The sequence below is a fragment of the Panthera tigris genome, chromosome D1 (genome assembly GCF_018350195.1).
Source record: "Panthera tigris isolate Pti1 chromosome D1, P.tigris_Pti1_mat1.1, whole genome shotgun sequence".
Classification (NCBI taxonomy): Eukaryota; Metazoa; Chordata; class Mammalia; order Carnivora; family Felidae; genus Panthera; species Panthera tigris.
In genome coordinates this window covers 86504260-86526375 of record NC_056669.1, presented here as the reverse complement: position 1 = coordinate 86526375, position 22116 = coordinate 86504260, and the positions used below count along the sequence as shown (strand labels likewise).

General features: G+C 36.2%; 1 protein-coding gene and 1 pseudogene across 1 annotated transcript in view; one reads left to right on the top strand and one right to left on the bottom strand.

The window, feature by feature from the left end:
- Positions 1-2350: 2350 nt before the first annotated feature.
- Positions 2351-2795, bottom strand: LOC102969565 (annotated as a pseudogene).
- A 1939-nt stretch (positions 2796-4734) lies between these two features.
- The window catches only part of CSTF3 (cleavage stimulation factor subunit 3), a 72013-nt gene continuing 54631 nt past the window's right edge, over positions 4735-22116 (top strand). Inside the window, exons 1-3 of the mRNA XM_007082033.2 lie at positions 4735-5023; positions 19657-19758; positions 19881-19976. Coding sequence (XP_007082095.1) covers positions 4997-5023; positions 19657-19758; positions 19881-19976 — 225 coding nt within the window. The 5' untranslated portion in view covers positions 4735-4996. The remainder of the gene's footprint in view (positions 5024-19656; positions 19759-19880; positions 19977-22116) is intronic.

Below are 22116 nucleotides of genomic sequence, written 5' to 3'. Positions count from 1 at the left end.
CAATTGATTTGCAGTAAGTAACATTCTTACCAAGTTTGCTTAATCAAGTGGAAATTGTATTTGTCTGCCACCTGGGGGATTTATGGAAACACTGCAAGTGGCAAAATTCACAGTAATAAAATGTTACAAGATATGTGTTGATAGTAATTATTTTATGAATAATGTTGGCTTATGTGTGTTATATATATATGTATATATATATATAAAACATACATATATATGTATATATACATATGTATATATATGTATGCGTATGTGTATATATATGTATGTATGTATATGCGTATGTGTATATATATGTTATATATGTTATATATGTTATACATATATATACACATACGCATATACATATGTGTGTGTGTGTGTGTGTGTATGTGTGTGTGTTTAAATTTGGCCAATGACATAGTGGCAAAACCAAGAAATATGTATTCTGGATGTAAAGTGACAAAAATGTTTCCAAAAGAAAGGAGTGATTGTGTTGTCAAATATTGCTGGTAGATCAAGTAAGACTGACCACAGCATTAGGTAATTGGGAGGTCATAGGTAACCAGCAGACGAACTGTTTCTGGATGTTTTATGGGTTTTTTGTTTTTAATTTTTTTGTAATGTTTTTATTTATTTTTGAGAGACAGAGATAGACAAAGCACGAATCGGAGAGGGGCAGAGAGAGAAGGAGACACAGAATCTGAAGCAAGCTCCAGGTTCTAAGCTGTCAGCACAGAGCCCAATGTGGGGCTTGAACTCATGAACCATGAGATCATGATCTGATCCAAAGTCAGACACTTGACTGACTGAGCCACCCAGGTGCCCCTGGATGTTTTATGGTTTCTATTGCTATCATGAGTATATTTTATCATTTATGACATTTTTCTAATCCATTACTGATGGAGTATAGGGAACTCTTAATTTTTATAAGTTGATCCTTTATTTGAACACCTTACTGGATTTTATTGTTATTTCTAATAGTTTATCAATTGATTTACTTCTGTCTTCTAGGTAGAAAGTCATATTGTTTGAATATTGCAAGATTTGTCTCACTTTTCTAACATTAATATTTCATTTGGCATTAACTGGGACCTCCAGTGCAGTGTTAAGCAGTAGAAATGAAAGTGACCACCAAAGAAGACATCCAGATGGCCAACAACACATGAAAAAAATGCTCAACATCACTCATCATCAGGGAAATGCAAATCAAAACCACAATGAGATACTACCTCACACCTGTCAGAATGGCTAACATTAACAACTCAGGCAACAACAGATGTTGGCAAGGTTGCAGAGAGAGAGGATCTCTTTTGCACTGCTGGTGGGAATGCAAACTGGTGCAGCCACTCTGGAAAACAGTATGGAGGTTCCTCAAAAAATTAAAAATAGAACTACTCTATGACCCAGCAATTGCACTAATGGGTATTTATCCAAGGGACACAGGTATGCTGTTTCAAAGGGGCACATGCACCCTAATGTTTATAGCAGCACTATCAACAATAGCCAAAGTATGGAAAGAGCCCAAGTGTCCATCCACGGATGAATGGATAAAGAAGATGTGGTATTTATATACAATGGAGTATTACTTGGCAATCAAAAAGAATGAAATCTTGCTGTTTCCAACTATTATGCTAAGTGAAATTAGTCAGAGAAAGACAGGTATCATATGACTTCACTCATTTGAGGACTTTAAAACACAGAACAGATGAACACAAGGGAAGGGAAGCAAAAATAATATAAAAACAGGGAGGGGGACAGAACATAAGAGACTCTTAAATATGGAGAACAAACAGAGGGTTACTGGAAGGGTTGTGGAAGGGGGGATGGGCTAAACGGGTAAGGGGCATTAAGGACTCTACCCCTGAAATCATTGTTGCACTATATGCTAACTAACTTGGATGTAAATTAAAAAAATAAAATAAAAATTTTAAAAAGCATAAAAAAAAAAGAAAGTGACCATTACTATAATTTAAAATGGCCTACTGTAGATTTCTGGGAAACAGTCTTTATCAAACAGGGAAGTTTCCTTCTGTTCCTACTTTGTTAGAGATTTCCTTTTCTTTCCTTCTTTCTTTCTTTCTTTCTTTCTTTCTTTCTTTCTTTCTTTCTTTCTTTTCTTTCTTTCTTTCTTTCTTTCTTTCTTTCTTTCTTTCTTTCTTTCTTTCTTTCTTTCTTTCTTTCTTTCTTTCTTGGCTTTTTAAACTGCTTTATTAACTTCACAATATATAATGAGCATTTTGCCATGCAATAGGGTAAAACTCCCCCGCTGACAGAATCTTACAGATTGGGTCAAAATACAACATTCATTTAGAAGTTGGTAATAGGAGACCCACAATGTTTATAACAAAGGTATACGGAGAACATGTCAGTTTAGGAAGCAGGTGTGTGTTATCATTAACTTCAGGGAAAACATCAGGATTGGAGGCATAAGGCAAAACTCATCATGATGGTCACGGTGCGGAGGATCAGGGCTAACTACCTGCAGACTATGACTGAATTGCTTTTCCCTCAGCTTTTCCATCAGCTCTCTCACCTTCCCAATCCTTCCCATCTTGTCTTCTTTCATCCTTGCCTGTGGCTCTGCAAGCCTCTGAATCATGTCCCACCTATACTGAAGGATGGGCTGACTAAACACGGAAGAGCCTATGATTTACTCTGGACACACAATATTCACCAGCTTCCAAAGGGAGGCTTAAGGGCTCTCCTTTATTAGCAACTTGCTCCTTTTCATTTTTTTTTTTTTAATCATTTTCCTGGCTGTCATTTTCCATGTTGAAATTTTTGACTGTTTGTGCCTCTTTGGATGCCATTGCTCCCAGGCCTAGCCTTGCAGTCTCTTGCTCCCGATTCTTGCCCAAAGTGCGCCCCTACAACAGACCAGGGCACCTGCTCCCCCTTCGCCTCCTACTCTTTGGGGCTGCCCCTGACCTGCCCTGCTCGGAGACTTCCGTCTCCTTAAATCATAACTTTGGGTGGAATTTTATCAAATAATTTTTTTAAATATTTATTTTTGAGAGTGAGAGACAGAGCGCAAGTGGGGGAGTGGCAGAGAGAGATGGAGACACAAAATCCGAAGCAGGCTCCAGCTCTGAGCTGTACCCGCAGATCAGGAGGCAGGACTTGAACTTACTAGCTGTGAGATCATGACCTGAGCCAAAGTCAGCCACTTAACCGACTGAACCACCCAGATGCTCCAAGAATTACTTTCTAGTTGCAAGAATATAACAGAATCGGTCTGTCTCCACCCTAATCCAGTATTAAGTTTTATGTTACTTAATGGGCAGTGACCACACCTTTACAGGAAACTTACGGGATGACATCATGAGGAAACAATGAGACAAATCCATAAGGTGGAACATGCATTCTAAAAGACAACTAACTGGCTTGGTCAGTCTCTTCAACACATCAGTGTTGTGAAAAAAGCAACTGTCTTAGATTAAAAGAGATATAAGAAACAGAAAAACCAAACATAATGTGTGGTCCTGGATTGGCTCTTGATTTAAGTACACCAGATGTGAAGAAAATTTGGGGACAATTGGAAAATTTGAATATGTACTATATATTAGACAATATTAAAGAATGATTAATCTAATTAGGTATGATAGTATTATGTTGGCTAAGCAGAAAATATTCTTCATTCTTGAAAGATGCAAAGCACAGCATTCAGAAGCAAAATGTCATATTGTCATTAATTTATTTTAGACTACTCTTTCATTAAAATTTATTTTTGAAAATGGAATTTGTATTTGGGAGAAGATAAAATTGGATCTATTCTGTGTAATATACGCCAGATTAAACTCTAAATGGATCATAAATCCAAACGTAGGCTTACCAGTTAAAATGTACAGTTGCCTACATTAACCCCTTGGTACATAATTATAGAAAAAATTATTTGTATGAAATTCAATTAGCTGATTGTGCTGTATTTTTATTTGCCAATTCTAGCAACACTATCTCAATGGAAAAAATGAAACCAAGAAAGTACTAAAACCATGATTGAATTTATTATCTGGGAATGGAGAAAGCCCTTCTATCTTGGTCCCCAAATCCAGAGCAATAAGATTGATAGATTCTACTACATAACAATTCAAACAAAATTTTTTTGCATAACCAAAAATAACCCTACCCAACCTCCTGTCACCCCCACCAAGAAAACCCATAAAAGCACAATTAAAAGGAAAATGAGAAATAAGCCTTAGACACAATAGTAGATGGTGACAGTACAAATTATTGTGGGCTTGATCGGTTCCTCTCATCCGTAGGAAGCATAGAAAACATTAGCTGAGACCTCGATGTATTCCTTATCTCCAATACATAGAAGGCATTTAAACTTAGCATTGCTCCCTAAAATAGCCAGTTTGCCTGAACTGATTGGTAATCAGGCTTCAAAAGTGAAGAACCATGGGGGGTGGGAGGGAGGGGAAAGTGGGTGATGGGCATTGAGGAGGGCACCTGTTGGGATGAGCACTGGGTGTTGTATGGAAACCAATTTGACAATAAATTTCATATAAAAATAAATAAATAAAATTTACTGTTAACGCCCAAAAATAAAATAAATTTTTCAGAAAAAAAAAAGTGAAGAACTAGGTTTCAAAGCTTGACAATTAAATTCTGAAAGGCGCGCAAACCTCCAGGCTAACCAGATTCCCGCCTCCCAGCCGGTTGTAGCCAGCTCAACAACAGTTTCCCTAAACCCAGAGTCGTGACGTCAGCGCAGGCTTTGGGCCCACCTCTGGGTTCTCTTTGCTTCTGCGCGGCCAAGTAACTGGAGAGTTGAGCTTTTAACCCCGCCCACTGCCCCGGAAGTTAATGCAGAAGCCACACCTCTCTCCTCGGCCAGCAGGGGCGCAGCCATTTTAATTCATATCTGAGTGGGCGGTGGCGATTCGTGTTGGCGGTCTGGCTCCGCTGGGCTGGGGGTAACTTGACTGGCTTGGGTGGCTTTTAGTTTAATTTTTCTTTTCTAGCTTCGCATCGCCGGCCAGTTCTCACTTTCTCATCAGCTGAGGCCATGTCAGGAGACGGAGCCCCGGAGCAGGTGAGGAAAGAGAGTGGTGGGGCCTCGTGGCGACCTCTTCTCTCCACGTCTCTGTTCGTCCGAGTACTCCAGCCATGTTCGCCTGAGGAAGGAATCGGGGTCTAATGAACCCAGAGGACCGGGTACAGAAGAATGGTGGGAATGGGGAGCAAGAGCTGACTGAGATTTGAAGTTATTTTTTGGCTTCTCTGTCTTAGGCGTTAATGTGAACAAATACTTGATGTAGACAATAGCCAGGAAGCTGCTTCGTCCTGTTTAGGTTCGTGGGACTACTCCTGTGGGATGCCTTCCTTTGATAACATTTTGTTTTGATGTTAGGGTGTTTGGGAATTGATTATTTTAACGTGTACTCGGTGTTCTCGAAAAACTTGTCAATGTTTCCTCCTGCCCCACTCCGATATACGCAGAAATAGGTTACCAGTTTGAAAAATAATTTGAGATGAAACTCATCTGGAGAAATAGTGTCTTGCCAGAGCGAATGAAGAAGGAAGCAGTCTAGGAGTAAGAGCATGGTTATGCAGAGACTTGGGGAATTTTGTGGTTTTCTTTTTTTTTTTCTTTGTCCACATTTCATTTTCGGTTTTCAACCGACACATAATGCAGAATTTGATAAATCGGAAATGAGGAGTCTGTTTTGGCCACTGTGAATAAACGCATCTGCTTTAGTACTGGACATAAGTGACATATAAATATTTTAAAATTCAGACATTTAAATAAATGATTTGTTTCTTTTGCTCTTTATTCAGAATTTTGTAGGGTAGTATTTACCTTTTAGTTTGAAAGAGGAAACTGGCATTTTATGAAAGATGTCATTCAATTTGTTTTTCGACTTAAAGTCATGGTATGTTCAGGTAAATAGTTTTTAAAATGGAGGCTAGCTAGCCTGCAGGGTCTCAATTTCCTGAAATTTCCCGTTGCCATGGTAACGAACTACACTTAGGTTTTTGTTTTTTTAAGTCCCCAGCTTAGAAGGTAGAGGCTGTTCTTGGAGGTTAACAGAGATGAGGCAAAATTGCAGTCCCTCTTGAATAGTCTGTATGATTGTAAATTTCATTAGGTCAGGAAAAGCTTCCTAAATTAAATTTTGTGTTTGCTTGTTGACTGATTTCAGTACTGAAGTCTTCTGTGCTTGTATTTTGCATGTTGTCAGAATGCCCAAGAATGAAAACTCTCAAAATTATATCAAATCTGTTTATGTATACCTACTATTTTTCTGGGCTAATAGTTTGTCACCTGAAAGTCAAGGAGTGATCTCCTAAGGTTTCATTGAAAATTTCCAGAATTTGTTAATTCTTTCGTTTATCTAAAATTGTAAAGATACTGCAATGTCATGACTTTGAATATTTCAGATATGTGGTGTTTTAAATGGCAGAGGTGGTTAAAACTTACAGAAAAAAAATTAACCCTAAAGTTCTAGTGTGAAGTTTAGTACATAGAGAAAAGTTGAAAGAAAAGTGCAATGAATGCCTGCATTCACCCACAGTCAACAATTGTTAACCATTTGCCATACTTGCTGTATCTCTCCATACATATTTATTTGAAAGTAAGCCAACACATATTTCAGCCTCATATATTTCAGCATTCTTTTATATAAGGACATTGATGCAGTTATGTAACGACCATACCATTTTCTCACCTAAGAAAATTAATAGTAATACTATCATTTCTAAAGCCCAGTCCGTGTTCAAATTTCCCCAGTTGTCCCAAGAATATGTTTCGTAGGGTTTCTTTTCCTTTTTTTAAGGCAGAATCTATCTGGATTTACAGGCATCATTTAGTTAACGTCTCTTGAATAGTCTCCCCCATTTTTCTCCCCAGGGTTATTGTTTGAGGAACCCAGGACAATTTTCTAGTAAAACTTCTAATTTTCTGAGTTGATTTGATTTTTGTGTGTGTTGTTGTTTAACTTTACCCTTCATCTTGTGTTATTTCCTGAAAACTGTGTTTGGTTAGGTCTAAACTGAGAGCTTTGGTAATATTTGGGTTAAATATTTTTGGGTAGAGTAACTTAGAGTGTTATGTTAGAAAGCACTTCATGCTAGGTTGTTCCACTATTAGTGATGGATAGGTTTATTTGGATAGGGTGATGACTGTTGGCTTTCTTCATTGTGAAGGATTATTTTCCCCTTTGCAGTTAGTAATCTGTGGGTTGGTATTGTGTTCCTCAGTAACCTTTTAACTAGTTATTATTTGTCATCGATTGATAATTCTTGAATAAATCAGTTATTATATTGGAGGTGACAAATGGTGTTTTGAAAATTCTGTTATGTCTTTACTGACTGGCTCATACTTTTCTGTAAAGAAGAAATTTCTTTGTTTTTCTTTATAAAAGAGATCACTATGGATTCATGGGTTTCTCTGTATCTACTGTGTTAAGCAGTGAGGCAGCTGGGTGGCTCATTGGGTTAAGTATCTGCCTCAGGTCATGACCTTGTGGTTCATGAGTTCGAGCCCCACAACAGGCTTGCTGCTGTTAGCGCAGAGCCTGCTTCAGATCCTCAGTCTCCCTCTCTCTGCCTTTCCCTCACATGCACCATTTCTGTCTCTCTCTGTCTCTCTCTCTCTCAAAATAAATATTAAAAGAAAAAAATAAGCGATAGCTATTTTTCTTTTTGATGCTCAACTTGTCCCAACCTTTATGGTGGCTCCTGTATCTTTCTTTCATCAACCTAAAACACATACTATCTTTTCTTTAAGTTTGTAATGATAACATTTCAAACATGCAAACAAGTAGAATGATGTTTCTATCATAGAGCTGTAACTGATGACTTAATCTTTTTTCCCCCATACTTTCACTTACTCTCCCTATCCTCATTGCTTTCAGGCAAATCCCAGAGATTGTACTATTCAACTTTAACTGAAGTGGTAATTAAATGATACCTTCAATAGTGACCTGGTTGACAATACAAATCAACTAGTTTGCTTTAGGTAGGGTGATGACTGCTGGGTTTCTTCCTTGTGAAGGATTATTTTCCCCTTTGCAATTAGTAATTTGTGGGTTGATATTGTGTTCTTCAGTAACCTTTTAACTGGTCAGTGAATATTTATAGGAAAAGAGAGTACCTACAATGATAGACAAGAAAAAGAGACCAAACAAAGCTGAAGATTAGTAAGAAAAAAATCAAAGCCACTCTGAATTGTGCATTTGCTTTAGAAAGATGCCAAGAGATGTGATGGACAAAGAATCTGGCAAGATAGGAGGTGTAGATTTCTTTTACCCTTTTAGCATTGAAGCGCAAAAAAAAGTTTTTTTGAATAAACCTGATACCTTAGTTATTTAAAACTATGCATGGTCATTTCTTTCTTGGTACTGAATCTCTAGATTTCCCTTTGATAGAGGAAAATGACTGTAGACAAGCAAAATCGCTGCTAAGGTTTATTGGTTTTTGTTTTTGTTTTTGTTTTTTTTTTAACTCTTGTGAGAAGGTTCCATTTTGCATATAGAGAGCTATTTAAATTACCTTAGCAGTTTTCATGGGTATTCTTGATTACCGTTTTTTGCCAGTTCCGTGGTGACAAAACTGTTTGTAAGTCCCCTCCCCCCCTTCCCTAATGAAAACACATCTAGTTCCTGTGTGGAATTATGGCTCTTTTTTTGTCTTGCATACTTTTTTTTCACTGCTTGGTTCAGTTTTTTATCTCATTCTTTCTTAACTTCATTTTACTTTGTGCACTACCCTTACAGCATTTAGCTATTGTTTAGAGTTCCTCCACTGGGTTTAGGCCTGAGTTGAAGGGGTGGCCTTATTTATTCATCCTTGCATCTAGGAATCTAGGAAATTCTCTTTGATATTTAAAGGTGCTTGATAAATGAATGAATGAATTTTGCAGTTAGGCTCTGTGCAATACAGTACAAATTCTCAAAGAGTTTAATCTTGGGAGGACAGATGGACAAATAATACAGAGTAAAATATTTTGGGTGTAAAAGTGGTGGTTCCTAAAGTTGTGTTAGATAAGAGGATGGAGAGAGATGTTCTCAGCCAGGCCAATTCATATGAACCTTTAAATCCTTAAAATTCTGTTTCTACACTCGTCTTTTAGAAATAAGACACGAGGCACTTGTGTGGCTCAGTGGGTTAAGTGTCTGACTTTGGCTCAGGTCATGATCTCTCACAGTGAGTTTGAGCCCCACGTTGGGGTCTTTACTGACTGCTCAGAGCCAGGAGCCTGCTTCAGATTCTGTGTCTCCCACTGGCGCTCTGTCTCTCAAAAATAAACGTTAAAAAAAAAAAAATAGAAATAAGACTTCACTTTTAAAACAATCTATAACCTACCTAGAATTAGGAAGGCCTATAATATAAACAAAATGATCCTCACTTTGGAAAAATTGCATGACTTGAAGAAGCATAATTACCAGTAGTAATTAAAAAGATTAATCCTTGTTTTGCTTTATTAATGAAGGAAGAAAGATGAAATATATACAAGTGTTGAAGCCTGAAACCTTGTTTAGGGCTTTGCTGAGTACCATTAATACTTACCAGTGGTTAAAAGGTAATGATAGCACCAGGACAATTTCAAAGCCAAAGTGGATGTGGGCGGCAGTTAGGAATAAGGAGGGGGAAAGGCCAGGTATGTGTATTAGATGATACACATCTTGGCCCAATTGTTCTTGGGCCCAATTATTCTTTTCTGTTTTTAACAATCTTTCTGTAATAGTCTTTCTTACTTTCCTCCCTCGTGTTGTGATACTTAGTATAACAGTTTGGGCAGCTAAAATTGAATTCATCTTTATTAATATTTCAACTGTGTAGAATACTATAGTTGGCAGTCATTGTTCCTAAGTGAGATTGATCTGTATTTACGGAAGTATTGGTTTTCTTTAGAAGTACAACAGAAAGGTGCTGTGTTAAGAAAGATTGCATTCCTTCAACATTAAGAATATAGGCGTTTCGGGGAGTATAGTTTACATCCAGATAGACTTCCTAGAGTTGCAAAATCTGTGTTCAGATGTTTGTACCTATTAAGTGGACCATTGCCAAACACAATTCTTAGTTTTGAGCTTTTCTATCATTGTCTCTAAATCTTTATTTCTCTTTAGCCAAGACCTTGCTGTGAATTTGAGTCTTTTTGTTTTGCTGGACAGTTGGTAATGGTGTGAGAATTGATGTAAAAAGAGATTTGGGGCGCCTGGGTGGCTCAGTCAATTGAGCATCCAACTCTTGATTTCATCTCAGGTCATGATCCCAGGGTCTGTCTAATTGAGCCCTGCATTCATTGGGCTCCATGCTGTGCGTGGTGCCTGCTTGAGATGCTCTCTCTCTCCCTCTGTCAGTCTCCCACACTCTAGCGCATGCACTCTCTCTCTCTTTCTCTTTAAAATGTATTTTTAAAAAAAGGAAGGGGAATTTGAGTTAGTAAATTTTTAGATTAGTGGATAGCTTATAATCAGTAAATACTTAAAGCCAGAAGGACAAAACTATTTCTTAATTGCTGTTTTTCTAACATTTTACTTAATCTAGAGAATTAATATCTTGGCTACATTTGGTCTAAAGCTACATTTTTTAAATTCTAAAAGACTCAATTTTTTATTTGTAGTTTGCATCTGTTTCCTAGGGAATGAATAAGCAAATTTAATAAGGAAATGTGATATGTGTCATTTGGGCCAATAATCTTTAGCCTGCTTTTTCTTAAGTTTTGAATTGTTTACATGTTTCTTAGATTGTTAGTCTTTGGAAGGATTGAAGGGATTATATGCAGGATACCAAAAATCTGGTAGAGTTCCATTGCACTGGTAAAGGCACACAGGACTAAGCTGGCATTCAGTCCTAACATCACCTGTCACATAAACTGCTTCATTGTCTAGGCGTATGAATCTTCTTGGTTACTACTTGCAGATAGTCTTGCAAAGGGTTACTCTAGTCTATTTTTAATTATAAATAAAGGTTAACTACCAAGGGAGAATTAAGACTTCATATGGATAGTATAGTCCATGCAGCTTTATTATGTTTTAGGAAAAAAATGGAATGACTTAGGTCTGATGCCACTTTATTTTTAAGGAAACAACATTTCGAAAAATGTATTACAGGACATGTAGATTAGATAGTATTTCTCCAAACGGAGTTCATGGTCCATTGAATCATAATTACTTAGGTGCTTTATACAAGTATAGGTACCTACACCCCAATTTCAGACTTAGTATAACAGATTCTGTTAGTGAGGCTGAGAATCTTCATTTGAAACAAGTACCACAGGTGATTTTTATGTAAATGAAAGTTTGCAAACCACTTACGGGTTAAAGATACCTGAACCTTAAAGTTGTGGGTTTTTTGTTTTAAAAATTTTTTTTTTAACATTTATTTATTTTTGAGACAGAGAGCATGAACAGGGAGGGTCAGAGAAAGAGGGAGACACAGAATCTGAAACAGGCTCCAGGCTCTGAACTGTCAGCACGGAGCTCGACGCGGGGCTCGAACCCACAGACTGTGAGATCATGACCTGAGCCGAAGTCGGACGCTTAACAGACTGAGCCACCCAGGCACCCCTTAAAAGTTGTTTTTGAATACACTCTTGATAAAGTAAAAAAATTTTTTTAACATTTATTTATTTTTGAGACAGAGAGAGACAGAGCATGAACGGGGGAGGGGCAGAGAAAGAGGGAGACACAGAATCTGAAGCAGGCTCCAGGCTCTGAGCCATCAGCCCAGAGCCTGACGCGGGGCTCTAACTTGCGGACCGCGAGACTATCACCTGAGCTGAAGTCGGATGCTTAACCGACTGAGCCACCCAGGCGCCCCAATACACTCTTGATAAAATAAGTGGAGAAAAGTATTGCAGATTATTTGAGGATGGTTAGGCTTTTGATACTATTTTACAAAAATTTTCCTCCCTCTACTGTATTTAGCCATTACCCTTATTAGTGGAAAATACTCATTACAGAACTCTATTTGAGACTCATCCTCTAGTTCTGTTGGTCACGGTCAAGAGATATTTACATATTTTAAATCTTTTTAATTTTACCACCTTCTCCCCGTACTTATGATAATTATCAGTTGGATTAAATTTTCGTTGGTCTCCATTTTAATTGAATATTGGTATGACCTCTAGCATAACACCCTTCCCATTTACCATGAAAATAGCTATTTGAATGAGACCTATCCCCCCTTCCCTTTTTTTCCCCTGTGAAAGTTATATTTCTACTTCCCTGGTGGGAATGGAAGGAAGAAATTAGATTACTTTATTCTTTCAACCGTTAATTGTGTTTGTCATTTCCCCCCCTTCCATCCCCAATTATCCAACCTCCTAAATTAGTTAAGCTGCCATATAGAAACTGGTTTGCAGTTTTAGTAAAGCTTAATTTAGTTTCTCAGAGACTACCAATGATTCGAAAATGGTATTAAAAGTGCTTTTCCCTTTTCCAACTACATACGTAGTCATGTACTTCATAACTGTAGTTACATAGTCATATTTCATCCAAAACAATATATTGCAATAGACTGAAAGCTGAAGCAGATAATGTCTTCTGTGCAGCCGGACATTAAAGAATCACAAAAACATAAAACTGCCATTATTTCCACTAATTATTTTTTTGTTTTGGAAAATATTTTTAAATAAAATTGTTTTATTTTAAAGTGAATTAACAAATTTTTTCCATTTTAATTTTTAATGATATTGATATAACGCACATGTAAAAATTTTTTCTTTGGATCTTCGATTTTTAAGAATGCAAACTAAGGCTTTACAAAAAGTTTGAGGACCATTGAAAGTGCATGGTGTCTTGTCAAGTTCTCTTTCTCTGGGTTAGCTTCACATGACAAACAAAAGGTTAAGCATGGAAAGTGAAAACACTCACCTAACAGGAGAACATTTTTGTAAATCTGGTATCTAATAAGGGATTTGTAGCTATAATATACAAAAGACTCTTGCAATTCAACAATAAAAAGATAGCCCAGTTAAAAATGGGCAAAGAGTCTGGGTAGGCCGATAAGGCAGATGGGCAATAAGAACATCAAAAAATGCTGAACTTGGTTCACCATCAGAGAAATGTATATCAAAACCACCATGAGTTACCACTTCATACCCAGTAGGATGGTTATAATCATCAAAAGACAACTGTTGGTGAGGTTGTGGAGAAATTGGAACCCTCATACACTGTTCGTGGGGATGTAAAATGGTTCAGTCACTTTGGAAAACAGTCTGACAGTTCTTCAAAATGTTAAAAATAGAATTCCCATATAACCTAACAATATTACCTGTAGGAGTGTGTGTGTGTGTGTGTATACATATATCTCTAAGAATAACAAAACACAAAATGAACTCTACTCAAAAACTGAAAACAATCCGGGGTACCTGGGTGGCTCAGTTGGTAAAGTGTCTGACCCTTGGTTTTGGTTCAGGTCATGATCTCATGGTTCATGGGATCGAACCCTGCTGTCAGTGCAGAACCTGCTTGGGATTCTCTCTCCTTCTCTCTGCCCTTCACTCGTATGGGCTCTTTCAAAATAAATAAACCTAAAAAAATCCTTCTATATTAATTTTTTTAAATGTTTATTTACTTTTGAGAGAGAGAGAAAACGAATGGGGGGAGGGGTAGAGAGAGAGGGAGACAGAATTCAAAGGAGGCTCCAAGCTCTGAGCAGTCAGCACAGAGCCCGAAACAGGGCTCGAACGCACAAACCGCAAGATCATGACCTGAGCTGAATCAGATGCTTAACTGATTGAACCACCCGGGCACCCCCGCAAAATCATTTTTTTTAACTGGAAACAATCCAAATGGCCGTCACTGATAAACAGAATGTGGGATTATCCATACAATGAAATATTTGGCATTAGAGAGGAAAGTACTGATACGTGATAAAACACGAACTTTGAAAACAAAATGCAAGTCAGAAACACGTTATGTAATCTCATTCACATGAAATACACGCACATTTATGGAGACTGGAAATAGTTTGGTGGTTGCTTAGGACTAGGGGATTGGGAAATTGTAATGACTAATGGGTATGGTTCTTGTTGGGTGATAAAATGTTTTAAAAAACTTATTGTGAATTGTATACATTAAATGAGTGAATTATATATGATTATGTCTCTAAAAAGCCATTATTAAAGAAAATTTTAAGATTGAACACACAATGGATTTACCCTACCTTCAGACTTTTAGCCAGTTGTAAATTGGTTACTGTTGTAACCAAAGAAAATAAGTTGTTAATTTTAGCAGTATGCTACTACTAGAAAAACAGTTCATAGAACAGATGCTAGAGACAGTTCCTGAATAACATCTTGTCCCTATACAAAAAAATATATCATCTAGTTCATAATTTTTCTGGGTTTTGTACCCATTTGAAATAGTATGTGTTGGTATGTATCTCCGTATACTCCATACAATTGTGTAATTTTTCTGATTTTTAAAATTTTGCAAATCAAAGGAGTTCTCAAAGTTCTGGTATCATTAGTAATGTGCATGCCTTGGGAACTAGTCCATCTTTTGTTCTGCTTATTGGGGTTCCATCCCACTGCCCATTAACATTCTTAAAGAATGGTAATAGGATTGTAGTTTATTCCAAAGGCAAAAGCTGGATTTGTAATAGAGTTTCTTCTAGTAATAAATTTTGGGGCCATGTAACTATGGGACAGCTGTTCTTTTGCTACACTAAGCAAGCTGAGTTCTGAACTCATTTCATTACAAGTGAGCACTGGAAACTTGTCCTAAGTTTTCTTAAAGTGACCTATTCCTTTGGGCAAAAGATTTAGGAAATAGTAACACAATTCCATTCCTTGTGGAGGTCCAGTCTCCTTGTGGATAGTAGAAAACTGTTCAATTTTCCTTTGCTGTATGGAAATATGCCCAGGCCAGAGAACAAAAATATTGTGCCATTGGCCACCTAACTGGTTCGTGATGATGAATGACTTTTTATTGTAGGAATTAAATGTGGCCCAAAGTACTAGAAGTCCAATGCGCTATCCATTGCGCAAAACTACTAGACTATATTCTTGGCTATTTTTGGTAGCTTTCTTGTTAATTAATATAGTTGATTAAGAATTATCTATGTAAATTATTTTATGAACATTTAACTGCATCCTTGGCAAGAGGAAAATATTTAGGGATGTAACAGAGTCTGAAAAGAGCTGAGCTATGGTTCTGTCAGATTCTAACTAGACTTTGGGTAGATTCATGTAGTTTATATTTCTTGTTATGAAATGGGGTTATTACTTAACAAAGAATGATTAATGCTTTACATTGTAGATGCTCAAAAACTTTTTTACATCTGATCTCCAACATCATTTGCATCGGTTCTTAGTCCATTGTAACCCCATCCCCCAGGTGTCTGGATAGAATTGTAGGGATTCTATGAAGTTGTATGAAAAACTCTTTGTTTTTACTAATGTCTAACTGAAATTGAGCCTTTCCTTATGAATGTAGGCAAGATACCTTTACATTAGCAGTGTTAGCAACAGCTGTAATTGGACATAAATATTCCAAATATTGTTGCCCTTATCATTAGACTGACTGCTAGATCTTATTTAATGTGTTGTGTCTGTTATTGTGTAAAACTTTGTTTAAAAATATTTCAGTAATTATATTTCAATGTAATTGGTTTCCTTTGAGGTATCTGTTTATTTTGTGTACTTAAGAACATTATTCTTAGAGGGGCGCCTGTCTGGCTCAGTCTGTAGAGGAAACAACTTCTGATGTTGTGCATTCAAGCCCCATGTTGGGTGTAGTACCTACTTTGGGGGGAAAAAAAAAGAACACTTATGAGAAAGAGCCCACAGGCTTCACTAGACTGTAAGAAAGTTCTGGGGTACTACAAAGGGTTATGAAACCCTCAGAGAGCTTGGTTTCAACTGAGACTGCACATTAGAACCATCTAGGGAATTTTTTTAAAGTAGTGATTAAAAAAATTTTTTTTAAGTAAAATAAAAGTAGTGATGGTCCAGGCCAGTTCCTAGGGATTCTGATTTAATTGATCTAGATAGTGGGGCTTGAGCATCTTTTTAAAATCCTCTTTCACCCAGGTGGTTCTAATGTGCTGCCAGGGTTGAGAATCACTAAGGGAATGGCTTGTTTCATTTAGCAGGGAGACATTTATGCTTTTTGCTGCAATTTTGGCACTTGAGTATTAGACACTGTTTCCTGAGTTTTCTCTGCTGTTTTACAGATTGTGATATACATTATCTAATTTGGTTGGTTAATTTTCAGATCATGATTTGCCTTCCCATCAGATTGCTTTGAAACCCTAATTGTTAGCGTTGATTTAACTAAAGCTGGTATTGGTTAGTTGTTTTTTACTTGCTGATTTAAAGTACTTGTATCAGGTTTACTTCTCATTTTATCATTAACACTTTATTATAGTTGGTATCTTACAAACTAAGATCCTAGTTTTATTTTATTTTTACGTTTATTTATTTTGAGAGAGACAGTGAGTCCATGTGAGTGGGGGAGGGGTAGAGAGAGAGAGAATCCCAAGCAGGCTCCCTCTGTCAGCGCATAGCCTGAAGCAAGCTGAAATCAAGAGTTAGGCGCTTAACTGACTGAGTCACCCAGGTGCCCGACTCCTAGTTTTCTTTTAAGATAGTTTTTTAATTTTTTTTTCAAGAAGTAAATAAATCCTTTGAAAGTAAAAGTCTTTATTTGTTGTATCTCACGTGTCCTGTCAACAATGTGTGGCACATATTAAGCACTGAGCAAATACTTTTAAGGTGAATAGTAAAAATTTAAACAGAAGAGTATATACATTGTAAAGTAAGTGTGTGTGTCTGTCTCTCCCCAGCTCACCTCCAATTTTTTTTGACGCAGTGTTATGGTAATAGTTCCATGTTACTATCTATAGACTTGTCTTGCTCTGTTCTTTTTAGTGACTGCAAATTCCTATATTTAGCCAGTTGTTGTATACATGATTATTTAAATTACTTCTAGTTTTATGTAACAGCAAACAGCCAAGTACTTGACTATTTAGTACACATCTTTGGGCATGTGTGCAGTAGAAGTTGCCAGGAGTGGAATTCAGGGTCAGACATTCATGTTAAATTTTGATCAGATTACTTGCCCCTGCCAACAATGTGAGAATGTCTTTTTATATACCCTTGCCAGTGCAATGTTGATTGTAAAACACTTTGGTCTCTGTCTTACGGTTTACATTGGTATTTCTTTTGAGTGTTTAAAGGTCATTGTTAACTTCTCTTTCTGGGAACTGTTTCAGTACTTTGCCCATTTTCTTTCTGAGCTGCTGGTCTTTTATTGACTGTACGTTAATAAATTTAGTACTATGCCAAATAAGTTGGGATGTTTTTTAGGTTAGTCTTTTGACTTTGACTGTAATACTTTTTCATGCACAAATTTACACTGAATTAAGTTTACTCTTCAAAGGCTTCTAAAAAGCTTTTTCTTTTCTTTTTTTTTTTTTTGACATTCATTTTTGAGAGAGAGAGAGGGCGCGAGCGCGCGAGCGAGCATGAGCAGGGGAGGGGCAGAGGGAGAGGGAGACACAGAATCCGCAGCAGGCTCTAGGCTCTGAGCTGTCAGCACATAGCCCCATGTGGGGCTCAACCTCAAGAGATTCAAGAACCCGAGATCATGATCTGAGCCGAAGTCAGACGCTCGACTGACTGAGCCACCCAGGCGCCCCGGAAAAGTTTTTTCTATGCACAGATACATTTCAGTTATTTTTTCCTCTAGTTCTTTTTTTGTTGTGTTTAAATCTTTGATCTATCTGAAATTTACTTTGGTAGAAAGGATAAAATAGTAATTCAGCTTTATTTTGATAAAGTTGATTGCAGTTATTCTAACACTGTACATTAAATAATCTACCATTCTGATTTAAAATATCACCTTTATTTGTTCATTTTCCATATATCATTCTCTTTCTTAATAATCTTGAACCAGTGATTGGTTTGTCACCATTACCAAACTTGCCTTGTCATTTTGTGTTATAACCTATGGTTGGAGCCAGTAGTCCTCTTCATTAAATTTTTCCAGTTTTAGCTTCTTAAGCTGGCCTGCTTACGAAGCTCTTGTATATTAGTAAAACATCATAATTTTGATATAAATTTACATTAATCTTTTAAAACATGTTTTTCTTTCTAAATAATTTATTCCAAAGAAGAGAGTATTATTTCTCCTTGGTAATTTTGTTTTCTAAACTCATAAAGTGTTTTTTCCCAACTGGAGTTTTGACAGTAATTTTCTATGAGATATTAATTGCCACTGAAGAAAGGAAAAAAAGAAAGCTCTTAGCGGCAGTGTTTCCCTGTCTATCTCGAACATTATTGTGTATTGCCATATTACAGATTTCAAGAAGTCCTGCAAAAAGACAAAACTTTTACAGGTTAACATGTATCTGACTTATTTGAATATCAGTTTCTTTTTGTGGCACATAGTAGTATTCTGAACAACAATTTGAGAAGTAGTTGTATTTTTACCTCAGGTGCTAGCTACTATTTTAGGCATTAATTTTTTTTAAGATTATATTTCTATAATAAAAATAAAACTACCACCCATCACCCACACATTACCACTAGACATTTTAGTACAGTCTTATAAATCTCTTATTGCAAGTTTCTTTTATAGTTTTAGTGATGCTGTATAAATCATTTGTGAGTCCTGTTTTTAAAATCTTTACATCAAAATTAAATTTCCAGGGGCACCTGGGTGACTCAGTTGGTTGAATGCCTGCTCCTTGATTTTGACTCACATCGTGATCCCAGGGGCATGGATTGAGCCTTGTATCAGGCTGCATGCTGAATGTGGAGCCTGCTTAAGATTCTCTTTCTCCCTCTCTCCTTCTCCCTCCTCCCCCGCTCCGCCCTTCCGTCTCTCTGTCTCTCTCTCAAATAAAAAAATAAAATTTCCATGTCATTTCATGCTTTTCCTTTTTGTGGCTCAGGATGAATGCTCTATAGCAGTGTTTCTCAAAGTTGGTCCACAGACCCCAGGGATTCCTAAGACTTTCAGAGGTTCATTCTGTGAGTTTGTACTGTTTCATAATAAATCTAAGACGTTCTTGCCTTATCACTCTTAATCTCTCATGAGAGTACAGTGGAATTTTTACATGTGCTATCACAACAGATAGAATGCAGAAGCAGATATAAAAATCCAGCTACATTTAAAACAATTGGGCATTAAGCAGATTTGAAAATACATAATACAAGGGTATTGACTGAATTTTTAAATTTATTTTTCTTAAAAGTATTTGTTAACATGCAAATAATTTTATTATTTGTACGTGAATAAATATTTAACATTTTTCCATTTTAATTTCTAATATAGTAAATATTGAAATAATCACATAAACGAAAAGCTCTTTGGCATACCAAGTAATTTTTAAGGGTATAAAAGGGGTCTGTCTTAAGACCACAGAGTTTGAGAACGGCTGCTGTGTAATATTTGATGTGAAAAATGGGTTTAAATTTTAAAATGTTTTTAGACCACAGAGTTTGAGAACAGCTGCTCTGTAATATTTAATGTGAAAAATGGGTTTAAATTTTAAAATGTTTTTTAAAAGTATGTGATCATTAGATTTTGTTTTTATGCAGGTGATTTATGATAGCATAATATAGATTATAGAAAATGCAGGCCTCTTTTGTAAGAGGACATTTTTATGCTTTTATATTAGAGACTGATAATCTTGTGCTTGGATTAATTTAGGCATGAAATTTTTAAAACAGTAACATCAGTTTGTTATTTTTCTTTCCCCCAGGCAGCTGAGTATGTCCCAGAGAAGGTGAAGAAAGCTGAAAAGAAATTAGAAGAGAATCCATATGACCTTGACGCTTGGAGCATTCTCATTCGAGAGGCACAGGTTTAGTGATATAGGATTACATTTCCTTCTCTATGGGTCCAATCACACTACTTGGTTCTGCAGTAAATAATATTTTCATAATCCTAACATTGTAAATGCTGTTTATTGGTTTTCAATTTTAGAATCAACCTATAGACAAAGCACGGAAGACTTATGAACGCCTTGTTGCCCAGTTCCCCAGTTCTGGCAGATTCTGGAAACTATACATTGAAGCAGAGGTTAATATTTTATTTTATTTTTTCTTATATAGCATCTGATGGGAATTGCAGCATACACTAGTGTGATAGAAAACAAGTTAGGAACATAGATAGCACAACTAGGACAAGGAGGATTTAAATGTCTCTTGCCTTTATTTTGTAAAATAGGTATGAAGGAGTAATTAAAGTGAATTTTTGAAATTTGGGTCTTTACAAGCTGATGATTGTTGCATTTTGGAGTTGCAACAACATTAAAACAGTTTCAATGGTATTGGAGTGCTTTAGCCTTTTATTTACTTGTCATGTGTCAATTTATTGCCTCCTGTGTCATTTATTTAGAACTCATTTTTCTTTTTATTCCTACTTACAAACTAATATGAATGGTACTATGAGAAAATATGGAAATGTTAACTTAGTTTTATAGGATATATTGAGTGGTGAAACATGTAGGTGAAAAATTGTTTCAGGTTTTAATTTTGTGAAAATGCATGGTTTGTCAATAAATGTAAGCACTTCAGTAGTTTAAAGTTTTTTAAGGGGATAAAGTTTCCATTATTTGGGAATAAGCTAATGTGATTCAAATTTGTGTAATCATAATTCACCCAGTGATACTTTGATTTTTTTTTTTTCCTTGCTTTCTAACTGTCTTGAAATTTTAAGTCAGGCATGTTTATTTTAAAGAGTAAGGGCCTCATTCTTGATTATGATTAGAAGGGAAATGTTCATTTTTGACAACTGAGGTTAGCAGTCAAGATGATAATAAAGCATTAATGTATCGATAACAATAGCACCAAGTAATCATCTTTCAGATTATAAATTAATGGGATGGAAGGGGTGAGATGGGAATAATTGATATCCACATTATGCTGAAAATTCTATCCATTTCTTTTTATAATTTATAATACTAAGAAGTATTCTTATTCTGAATGTTATAAATTCTCAACATAGTCAAATACACTGCAGCCTCATCTTAACGTTCTCCATGATAACTGAAATTTGATGATCTATGGGTCTGTTTTGGACCTGTTTAAAGGGCTTTAGTCATCAGCAGTACTAAACAGAGTTTAACACGACACAGTGTCACCTGTGATGTGTTCCTCATAATGGACCCAACCAATAGCCAGTTTAAATTGAGGCTACAGTGTACTTACTGTATTTGTGCTATGGTTTATAGTATCTTACTTTGGGGTGAGGGGAGATTACTGGACAATAACAGGAACATTGTGTGTGTGTATTAAATTTTTTGTGTGTGGTTGTGTATGTGGTATGTGTGTTTGTATGTGTGAGAGAGATTGTACCTTACATGGAGTTTGGTTGTGGATTTGGCCCAAGACTTTAAGGTTTCATCAGTTACCCTTTGGGACCATTTCTTTCCTTAATATATTTAATCATCAGAGTAGACTGACATGGAATTCACCAGGTGAGTGAATAGGCCTGTCTGAAGTGTGCTGAACCCAGTGCTGCTTTGTAATACTCATTAAATCAAGGAACCGTGGATCACCTGTACTTGGTCTACATTTCGGTTTGATTTTACAAACACATTAACTTATATGCAAACTCATCAGACATGAACATAATTGATGCATAGTAGTTTTTATATAATGAAGTAGTACTTTAGTTTTAGAAAGTTCTCAAATATTCAGGTATTTGTGCATTTTATTATAAGTTAAACTGAAACTGGCAGATACTCCATTCTGTAGGAACTGAATGAGTCTGTTTCTCCCATTTCCTAACTAAAGATATGAAATGCATTATAAAAAAGAATTCTAAGACAGACCACATGTTCTTTCAAGGCTGAAATTGTCTAAATAATAGGCTCATTTCATTTAATATTTCAGAGCTGCTAGCAGTTGCCCGATTTATTTAATTGGTAAGATTTGCAGTTATTTCACACACATACACACACATAAATATGAATGTATGTATAAAACATCTTTTGAGAAAAAATGGTAAAGAATATATATATATATATATATGTGTGTTTTGTAAAATTTACATTTTTGGTTTAGGAATTAAAATGTTAAAATTGCTGATTTAGAAATGCATACCCGGAGCTGTGTTTTTCTCTTTTCCTGATTTGCTCTTTATTTTTTTATTTTCACATTTTGTACTTTGTTTAGCCTGTAAGAGGCTAAAGTTTTCTTTGGTCATTTCACCCAGT